Below are 11,382 nucleotides of genomic sequence, written 5' to 3'. Positions count from 1 at the left end.
ACGCGTCGACTATTAAATCAGTCGTCGACGATTTTGATAGTCGACATAATCGTGACTAGTCGACTAATCGTGGCAGCCCTATCGTACACCCAATTATCGTTAATATTAATTAATCATAAAATCTTGTTTTCAGCAGCACAATAACTTTACGTCAAAGCACAAGGCAAACTTCAGAATGCTAATGTTTGCTTCACCACATCATCCTTTAAAGGAGCCACTGAAACAGATTACAGATGAAACAGAAACACTGCAGTTTCTAAAATGAAAACCAACGAGAAATTCACTGTGAAACCTGTGCTTGATCATTTACTATCGCTCGTTGATGAGACAAAAATATTTCTTAGCCAATTAATTGACAGAATAGTCGATAGATTCATGTAATACAAATCAATACTGAGCTGAATACTCCTGTGAAACTTTATCCAGTGCTGCCTTTGACTCCTTCAGCTGCTACACAACCTCACACAGCACCGCTGCAAACAGGATGTCACACAACTCTCCCACTTACTGAACAGATGAAGTAGTTAATGTCCAGAACACTTTAGGAAGGATTTAAGCAGCCAGCAAGGATCAAATCTGAATAACAGGAAATATTTCATATTGTATCAAATATGGGATCCAGTATTTTCCAGGGGATCTGTTTTGATTCAATTGGATTTCAAGTTCTAGCACTGTGACAACTGATGATCTGCTAATAAGTAACTGCAACAATATCAAGAATGAATGAGCATTTCAGTGCATATGTTGGGAGCCCTGACTTCAGGAAATGAGGCTCAAGGTGCATCAATGCAACAATTGTTGGAAGATGCAATTACATACAAGTAATTTATGTATATTTATGAGAACAATATTTTTTCAGATTAAAAAAAATATTATATAACAAAAAAAGGCTATAGAATAAACCACTATATAAATGTATGGTTAAAGTCTGAATGCCAATTGTCTGATCATAACGGCGATCTTTCATCTCAAGACGTTAATATGCAAACGGTTTTGTTTTTTTATTATGATCAATGAAGAAAGAAGAAAGAGAGAATTGCCCGTGAACCAAGTTCTCCTGAGACTTGGTGCAAGATTCACTGCAGTGCCGAACACCAGCTAGAAGGCAAGCAAAGGTCTGATGGAGCACCTGATGGATCTTTGTTGTTTTTCATCCATGAACTCGCTCCGTACTCCTTCACGTGATTCTTGCGTAGGTGGTAGAAGAGTTTTCTGGTCCATGTCAGATGGACCAGAAAACCGTACTATGCAAATTATTTCAGAGCCAAACCCTGTCCATGCTACAGAGGGAGCCCCTCGTCTAGGAATAAGGTCCTCAGTTTGTTTTGACTGGTCTGTTTGAGCCGCCTGCTTCTGCCTCAGTTTTACTGGCCATGGTTGTTCTCTGTGCCTGCATCCACACGGGGACTATAGCACCATTTATAATTACCTCAAAGAAAAAACAGGAATTTGTTTGATGCATATTCTAAAACTTGACGTTTGAGGATGATGTATATTTTCATTATTTCACATTTATTTTTTTTGTGAAAAGGTTTATGTGGAAAATAAACACGCGAACGGCGGAACCACACCCTGGGTGTGTTGCTAACAGCAACGCTGTCGTAGTATTTTCAATATAAGAGAAAGAGAGAACTTTTAAGAAATAAATACAGCCATTACACTGACCATCAAAACCATGCAAAAAATATGGCGGTAAACAGTTTCGAGGTTGTCCAGACAGGCAGCGACAGACACAGAGGCAACAGCTGAAACTCCAGGATACTGATTAACAAAGCTGTCAAGGACGACACAAGCTCTCAGCATGTCTGTGACAGACCGGACAGGATGTATCTGAAAGGAATAACTCAACATGTGGCCAAACACTGAACCAGCTTCCCCAAACATTCCTGACTCGTCTCTCTGACAGCAAATTTCTAAATCAGTTTTCCACTCAAACCTTCACACGGTTATTATTAAAAATATTATTGTGCAACGTCAGATCTACTCAACACATTCCAACTACCAAACAATAATAAGAATTCAAAAATATTCAACCAAACTTTAAAATGGGATTCACATCTGAAATATGTCATTTTCAGTCTGCACCTGCGCGTGCATACCTACTGGAAATCTCACCTTCTACAGCAATGTCGTCTATTTTTGTCTAATCTTATTTTATTTAGGACATGAAAACTGAACCTGTTTGGTTCTAGTTATTGAAAGTAAGCTTGGCGTGGTTTGCTCCTTCAACTCAACCAGGTTCACACGTCTACAAGTCCCTAAAAACTGTCGACATCTACACTACAGAATGTTGACAGTACTGTGGGCGAGTTATTACTGGATTTACTAAGAGGAGGGAAAATCGGTATCAACTGTCATCTAAGCAATCCATGCATGTGCCAGGTGCCTTAATGTGGAAAAAGCTCTTTTCACTGCATTTTCAGACAACCTAAAATACTCCAGACTAGAGCTTTAAAAAGCAACGTATATGAAAGTCAATTTGTGTTATTGGGGAATTCTGTGTGTACAGAGGTCCGAAAAGAACTGTGACTAAAACCTGAAAAACTAGAATATATATAACTTTTCAGTTTGTCATACATACACTACTCAAATGTGTAAAAGAAATGAAAATCATCATCTACAGGACAAAGAACAATGTACAGCATAATGTTATTCACATAGCACTTCCCCTGGCATCCCGACTCATGGCTGAGAGAGACAGAGGTGTATATGGAGATATAATCCTGTCACAAACATTTTACTACCAAAAATAACAATTTATTGCCAGCAAGACAAGATTTAGATTTTTCTGTCATTGTTATAAAAAAAAGGAGATAATAATATTACTAAATTACTAATAAAACAGTTTCGGCAACTCCCTCTTTGACGACACACTGAAGGAAGCTTCTTTAGTTTCTACTTCTGCAACAATCTTTTTCTCTTATTGCCCAAGTCATCCACTTAATGTCCAAAACAAGTGTCTGTTGTCCTAAAGACAAATAGTGTCACACTTACGCAAAGAAGCCCAGAATGCCTTCTTCTCTGTAGACTGTGATGATGGAATCAAACACCCCACTGAGAACACAATTTTGTAAACGCTTAATAAATCTCATGGCTCTTCTCATTTAGTATCACAACTAAAATACTGAAATTACCTATATTTGGTTTCTCTTCCAATGAACTGCACCATACATCGCAAAGTGATCACTGAAAAACAAGTCAAGAGAAACATTTCAGACTTCCTAAAGGTATGCAGGCATTATACTGTGCTGAACCACGCTGTACCATGGAAGGGATGTGTGACGATGGTGGCACAGGAGCGGGCAACCATCTCCCTGGTTGTCTGTTGAAAACACACAACAAGTCACTAAAGTTCAAGTATTGATGAATTGTATTATTAATGCATCAACAGCACTATAACAATAGTACTGTAAGTGCAGCTTGTTATTATCATGACTAACAGTTTCCATGTAATATTAACTGTATTATGTGAAACCTATATTTTCAGTTTAGTCTAAAGCCTTTGTTTTCAAATACAATACGATTTAGCTTCAAAGTACACTTGTAGTGATTCTTTGTTGTTGTGGCCGCAGCTAGAAAAGGAAAGCAGAAATCATTTTTTAAAGATATTTCCTGATGTAAATAATCGACACATCATTTGGTTTGAAACAAATATGGTAACAACCAATCAGCAGTGAGCTCAGGCTAATACTTGACCTTGATCACGCGACTTGCAACACGTGCCGCTGTTTTCACATTTGTACAATGTTGTGTCACCGAAGCATATTTGCTGGAATTGATTGTGATGCATTGGGTAATCTTCAGAACTTCATTCTGCTCAGTGGCGAGTATGAAAGCGTTAGCAAGCTAACTCTGCTTAACATCAGACTAGCAGCATTTGGTGTGTGCAACTTCAAGTGTTTTACGTTGAAATTGTGTCCATTCTGTGTATAATTAACATTGTTGTATTTGAGCTGTAAATAAAATGCTGTATTTTTCCAAACAAGCCTCCACTGAAGAATGGAGATGCCACAGTTCCAGTTGTTGCTGAGGCAACACACGAGGTTGATGAGATTTTGTCAACATCTTTGAAACCTGAGCTTTGTTCCCACATCCATCACTACAGACATTTTCCACTGTGGTTAGGCTGACAAAGCACAGGCAGGGCCACAGCGATCAGTCTGTATCAGACATTAACACACATGACTAAGACAAACGGTATGTGCAAGCTTTTATGTGCACACTGTAACTGCAGCTGCTGTGTCTGTTTTTCACTATTGATAATTACACCGTGGGCTTCTGCTGCTCCCAGTTCTTCTGCTTTTAGCCAAATGAAGTATTCTTTACGCTTATTAATTAAATATAACCAGTCTTACATTATACTGTGTTGATTAACTGTGTGCTCAGTTTCTTAAAGTATTACTAAAATACTTACTTTATCACGTTTTCCTTAATAACAGTATTTTCTTGCCCTTATTAGGTAAAGTGCTTAGACCAGACTTGACTGAAGTCAAGTGTGGCTGTGTAGTGTTGTGATTTATCTTTGGGATTGCATAGGTCTTACCTCGTTAACAACCTGCTGTAGAGAGCTCTCTTTATCCTTCTGCTGCCCTCCCAGTATCTGGAAATCAGAGAAACCTCAGCGTCACCATCCTGAAAATTATTTTGACACTTTATACCCTTATTAAGAAATCGTGTACAGATGGCCTGAGGGGAGCGATGAGGAGCAACACACAATTTATTTGTTAAGTGGGGTCAGTGTGGGCCAAGGCCAGCATGTTAAAAGTAGCGCTGCATCTGGAGATTATTTTAGTAATAATGTGTTTAACCGATTACTCCAAAAATGAAAAAACAAAACACAGGTCTTTGAAAAATGAACCGTGCATCGGTTTCCATTACAAAATCTGCCAAAACAAACAAAACAAGCCCTGAACCCAGTCATTGAATTTATGTCATAATAAAATTAACGTTTTTGAAGAAAACACTTTCCTAAGTGCAAAAATTGAAAAAAAAATCTCAAGTACAGTAATCGTAAAATAAGGTGTGCATGTAAGTTAAACAGAGGTAATAAATAATATTCCCTTTACTCCCTTTAATAGACCCTTTACTGTGTTACTAGGGCGGGGGTCTCTTAAACTCGTAGCATGCAAAAGAGTTGTAACAGCATTGCATCTCCTGATCGAGGTTTGGTGTTTGTTCATGCGTATGTGCTTCGTGTCTTTGCCTGTTTAAGTGCAAATGAGTCAGTTATGCACCTGCGAGCCTTTAAAGGAGTGCAGGGTGGCTGCAATAATGAAAAGCAAGCCTATTCTGAAGCTTGCCTTGGCTTTGATGCAACAGTTCCTAAAGTGCAGTTTTATTATTATTAATAATAATAATTAAGGTTCCAGCCTAACAGGTTAGAGTTTTACTGGCCCAGGTACATTTTTATTGGTATGCTGAAAATACCAATGTTTATATTTTTGAATATTAACACAATTTTATTAATATCATATAATGTTATTTCACTTTATATTTGAAAAATGTTACAAAAGCCTTACAAATAAATACAGTGCACCCCACACCCCCCTTTAGATTCACCTCTGCTTCTCGTAGGCGTCACTGGCTGGCAGTTACGTTCTTTCTTTAGCGAGTAACGACTCGTCGCAGTGTGTATGTGTGTGTGGGCAGACGTATGTTAAACTATGACAGCTTCACTGTCACTTCTGCTGGTGTTATCAGTCTGTTTAAAAGCTGGGGTCTGCATGGGCTTAATGTTGTTGTGCTTTATATTCCTGAATACGATTCTATGGCAGGTCTATTTGTCGTCAGAGATGTGGGTGGACTGCTCACGTTTACATGGTGATGAATACGAGCGGGTCACAAACAAAGTATCAAGACAAAGAATTTTCAACAAGGATATTTTTGAAATAATCGAGTTACTTGAGTTATTCAGTTCATTGCAGCATTTGTTGAAGGCAGCACACATAACGCAGCGACTCTGCTCTGCCTCAAACGTTTTATTGTAAATTTGTTTTGCTTGTTTTTCTGACAGAATTTTATTTTGAACATGCAAATAGAAGTGAAATAACAAAGAGAAAAGAACTTAAAAAACATCAAGTTTTCATATATATTTCTGTCTGCAGAACGTGTGTGTTTGAAAAGGAGTAGGATGAAGTTTATACTTTTCCTGTTCCTACCCCCTTTTTCAAATGTAATTATTTACACATCAATACTCTGAATTCAACCTTGACTTGACCTCAGCAGCGATGGCGTGCTGTGAGACACCCTGCTTATGCAGTTCAGCAACCTGATCTCGTTCAAAAGAGGAAAACATTTTTGCCATCAGAACATTATAACAGTGTGACTGCCTGACAGCGATCCATATTTTTGCTTAGATTTGGCCTTTTAAAGGCATGTGGACCTAAACCTTTGATCAGCTGTAAAACAGCTTGTTTCAGTTTCAGTGCTGTTGTCAATAAATTGCTCAAAATGTTGTTTTGTCTTACTCCCATTTCCTCTTGTTGCATGTTGAAGCTCTACTTGAAACCTTTTTAAGACCCAACCATGAAAAATATTGTAGGCGGCATCAAGTGGTCAAACTTTTGATTGGGAAAGCATAAAAAAAAAAACAAGAAACATTTAGTGATTTATGGATTTTTCTTGCTATATAATTCCATATATCTTGCTTCATAGATTTGATGTCTTCAGTATCTACAACCTAGAGAGTAGTGAAAATAAAGAGAAACCATTAAATGAGGAGGCGTGTCCAAACCTTTCACTGGTACTGTATATGCATGCCTATGTGCCTGTTCAGAGGTTCTTGGAAAGGATATGTGAGGACTTATCTACATAGTTCAGCTGCTGTATTCCAACCTAACCCCAGCTGTGCATCATTGGGGACATAAATGAACTAGATATGCACATCCCATAGACTCCTAGTATATGGGATGTGCATATCCATAGTGCATTTCTGCTTCTTCAAAAAACCAAGTGGATTAATTTGTTTCCTTCTGGCCCCCACTGATCAATCCCATCACTTAGTGGAGGGGGTCGGCTGTAGTCTCGTCTCCCATGCTGCCTTGTAGGACATAGAAGCCTACACACCCACTGCCCTGTTTTACATCCACAACTGTACAGAACAACGATGGACAAAGGAGGCAGATGTTATCAGAATAAACTATGGATGACCAGGGATGTCAGTTTATGAGAGACCCCAACACTGCCCTTATGTTTAGAAGAGAAGGAATTACATTAAATATAGACAAATAGATAATTATACATTATGTATTCTCTTCCTACATAAGCACTTTCTATCTAACATTCAAACTCCATTGGATGCATCAGAGAGCAACTTGAGGTTAGTATCTTGCCCACTGACATTTGGCATGCAGACTGGAGCACACAGGGATCGAACCACCAACCTTCAAATTAGTAGGTGACCTGCTCTACCACCTGAGCTACCTGAGCTACAGCCACCCCTGTGCCAAATCCAACCTAAAGAAAGATATCAGAGGCAAAAGCAGAATATTGGAGGAAGACTGAGGGACATTTCAGAGAGAAAGTCCCAACAGCATCAAGTGATATGCCAACTCTGGGCGTTCTGGCTATCAGTGGTTAGGTGCTATTTCATTCTTGGACAGTCAAACACTGCCATGAGCTGGCACTGAGTCAATCACTTCTCATAGAACTGCAGGCACCTGGTCTACGATGGCATTCAGGTTGTACATACAACATCAAGGCTTTTGATCTTTTATTGCATAACTGTCATGTTAACTTCATCCCCATGTGAATGTGACTTTCTGCATTCACATTTGCTCCATGTCACGTTCAACTTACGTTAACCATACTTAATAGTCACAAATATTTGTATGTATATGACAAACTTTTGATCAAGTGACTACTAATATGGAATTAAGACTGAAAAAGATGCCGAAGCCTGGCAGAAACGACCAGTTAAATGTAATGCTTCCAGCTTCCAGTCTGCTCTTTACCTGCCCTTCGTACAGACAGCAAACCTTTAAAAAATTAAAGTTTAAACAAACTGGTTAAATGATACATGTCGCTGAAGGCTGATGGCAGCTGTCCTATTTTTACATGGAAACGATACTTTCAGTAAACAGAGGTGAACCATGGGGTGTAGCACGGTATATTAATGTCCCGGGGCTAGCGATATCTCCGGTGGGGGACCAAAATCTATCTCAGCCCTGCCCGTCATGCTATATGACAGCCGGACGGGCGATTTTGCGAGCCCGGTTTAATAGTGCATTCATTAAATTACATTCATATTTAAAAAATAAAAATAAAAGCTTTTTTCACAAGCCAATAAAAATGTGTATCGGCCAGTAAACTCTGAACCACCGACCTGCTGGTTGTTAGGTTGGACACTTAGTTATTATTAATATTAATGAATGTCTGCAGCATCATAAGGCCTGTTTTCAGCAATATAAAAACTTCTTATTAATGTCAGTTAGCCTTCAGAATGACAGTTATGGTAAATATGTTACGCTTTAGTTTAGATTGCGTATATATCTTATTTTATTTGACTTTCGCTGTACTTTATTATTATTTATATCGATTATTTATATATTTTTGCATTTGTGAAAACGCATTATTTAAAAAAACAACAACAACAAAACCATATGACATGTAAATACAATCAAAGGGTTTCGTTTTTGTTTAGTGGTGCCTTTTTGACAGATTGCTCATTAATAAGGCAAAAGGATTTCTTATCTGATTACTCGATTAATCAATGGAATAATCAATCGATTATTAAATTACTAAAATAAATTTACTATATTTTACAAATTTTTCTACCACATTTATTTTCAAAAATAACCTGAAAACAGTATTAGATGCTCTGCTATAAGTGATGCAGGCACATTGTCTGTTAAAGTTCTCAGAAGTGAAAGAACAACAGATTTGAACATAGAAATGCAGGAAATGCTGCTGCACAGGAAAAGGATCCTGAAGGGGCCAAACTGCTGCATTTTACGGGGAGTCTGTGAACATTTTGAACTTATCACACTGTGACTACAAACAGGATCAGAAACAAAAACTTACCTGTGGGGTGCCTTGTTCTTGACATTTCTGGAAGAGGATAGAGGTTATCAAGCTGCCAGAATGAACAGTTTCAGTTACACTTACAACACAGATGGCAAGAAACTGAGTCCCAGCACATAGCTCATTTATGAAGGCCATTAGTATGCATCACAAATGATTGAAATAAATGACCACCTAAAAAAATTCAAAGAAAAGACTGGACAGAAACTGGTTGTTTGATCACATCTTTCTGTGGCAAACCCATCTATTCAGCTTACCTGTACAACTTTGCTGTGTACGAGTGTGCCAATGGTGCCTGCACAAAGCCTCGGACCAAGTCCTTTGAAAAGACCAGCTCTTCCATCAATCTTAATGATGTGTTTTGCTGAAACATTTAGTCCAGAGCAGGACACAGTGTGAATAGTGGTAAAACGACAAAGTTAAATATCCACATACAATCGTTCAAAGCACAGTGATACTATTGCCAACTCCATTTATAAAAATATCAAGAATCAAACTTGCCATAAGCAAACAGTCCAGGTAGCTGGTAGACTTGTCTTCCAAATAAATTCCTACCCAGGGTGGGACGGAGTGGCTCATGTCCTACCTGATAACACACACAACACCAAAAACAATGAGAAGGTACCATAGGAGGGGGCAAGCATTGACTTTATGTATCCTAGAGAAATACAGCAAAACACCAAAAACACCTGGAAACACTAAAAGCAAGTCGAGTTGCCCGAGGTTCACAGAATTTACAGAAAAATGTTACATTTGTGTGACTTATATCGTTGTCAGAACGGTAAATATCTTAGACCGTGATATGAGATTGTGGTCATAGCGCACAGCCCTGAGCTTGATATCTGCTCTGGTGCCTTTTACCAAAACATACAGACTTGGATTATTTGCACAGAGCAGAGAAGGACTGTGTCCAGTACTGAATGGTGCTGTGGAGAGACCATGGAGACAGACAGAACACATCACATGCTACATAGCAAGAAGACAGACAGACAAATCTTTATTTTTCTTAATGATGATGTTGACTTTTGATTCACTTATTTGGTTATTTTTCTTTTACAAAACGATGTTTCCTGAGATCACAGAAGTTTGACAGGGCACCAGTGTGTGCGCTGTGCTGCATTCATATATTTAGCACACAGTTGATGATTAGCCGACTGCCACAAATATGGACACGGTATACACAAGGCAGACAACTGTTAGCATCTAGTAAAACTGTCGCATGACTCATTCTGTCATTAAGATCAACATGAAGCTATTTCTGGTTGTAATTAAGCAAACGTCCCCGGAGCTCTGCTGGTGTGCTCGTTATTTTCATGTTTTTCAGGAGCTAAAGGCATCGAGCTAGCAGTATTGGTAACTGAGAAGCAAACAGCATACGTTTCTCCCGATGACAAACTTGTGAATATACACGCTGTGTTGAAGACATCAGTGTAAAACACTACAGAAAGCGGCGTTGGAGCTAATCAGCTGACAGCTAACTGGCGGTGATCTCTAGCAGTTCAACAAATGGCAACTTAACGCCGCTGGCTTTCTTAGAAAAGAAGCCATGTACGAACTGTGTACAATTATGTCTGTAGAACACAGGTTGGTTTTATTCAGCCTGCGCACAGAATATAAATGAAGCAGGGTAAGATTGCAGTTAATTATTAACTTTCGATTAACACACGGATTCCGCCTATTGCACAGCAATGAGGAAGCAGAAGGTCACAGGGACAACAGACGGGACAACAATGTGGCTGATCCTATTACTGGGACAGTTCCTGCTATATTCTCAAATAAATAGTTATCAAGACTTATTAAATGTCTCTGTGTGTGCTACAAACCTACTAATCTACTGCTAAACGAGGCAATACACTGTGAAAATGAATGACAATTTCCTCTTCTAGTAAGATACTAGCGAGAGTTACAGTATTTACAACGATAAGTACAGAGTGTCTGAATCAGGCCCGGGAAGGAAACGTAACAGAATCTGTCCAAACTCTCCCGTCTTACCTGGATCAGGACTTTAATGTACATCAAAGGATGGGAGAGCACAGTAAGCCCTGATCCCAATAACACTTGACCACAAACATCCGCCATTTTTGGAGAGTCGATAGAGACCGGAAGTTCTCCTATTTCGTTTTGCTTCTGAGAGCAGATAACGTCCGTGGAAAAAAACACTGCCATCTAATGTTTATAAGAGATATGACAACGATGTCCTTCGTTCTGAGGCAGCCCAGTGTTGCGTCTGCTATGAAAGGTTAGTGAGAGTTAATACTTGTACAGCTGCAGTTATAATTATTATAATAATAATAATAATAATAATAATAATGGATTGGATTTATATAGCGCTTTTCTAGGCACCCAAAGCGCTTTACAATG

General features: G+C 38.7%; 1 protein-coding gene across 1 annotated transcript in view; it reads right to left on the bottom strand.

Annotated features, from left to right (window-relative positions):
- Window positions 1-11,147, bottom strand: part of mtch2 (mitochondrial carrier homolog 2) — a 15,043-nt gene extending 3,896 nt beyond the window's left edge. The window contains exons 1-8 of the mRNA XM_005742875.1: window positions 11,014-11,147; window positions 9,523-9,607; window positions 9,279-9,385; window positions 9,022-9,048; window positions 4,544-4,600; window positions 3,265-3,322; window positions 3,135-3,186; window positions 2,995-3,054 (exon numbers count right to left, since the gene is read on the bottom strand). Coding sequence (XP_005742932.1) covers window positions 2,995-3,054; window positions 3,135-3,186; window positions 3,265-3,322; window positions 4,544-4,600; window positions 9,022-9,048; window positions 9,279-9,385; window positions 9,523-9,607; window positions 11,014-11,100 — 533 coding nt within the window. The 5' untranslated portion in view covers window positions 11,101-11,147. The remainder of the gene's footprint in view (window positions 1-2,994; window positions 3,055-3,134; window positions 3,187-3,264; window positions 3,323-4,543; window positions 4,601-9,021; window positions 9,049-9,278; window positions 9,386-9,522; window positions 9,608-11,013) is intronic.
- Between the last annotated feature and the right edge of the window lie 235 nt (window positions 11,148-11,382).

This window comes from Pundamilia nyererei, unplaced genomic scaffold (assembly GCF_000239375.1).
Source record: "Pundamilia nyererei isolate P.nyererei 1_Seehausen unplaced genomic scaffold, PunNye1.0 scaffold00124, whole genome shotgun sequence".
NCBI lineage: Eukaryota > Metazoa > Chordata > Actinopteri > Cichliformes > Cichlidae > Pundamilia > Pundamilia nyererei.
Note: the sequence above shows the minus strand (reverse complement) of the source record. Positions and strands in the feature narration are given on the sequence as shown.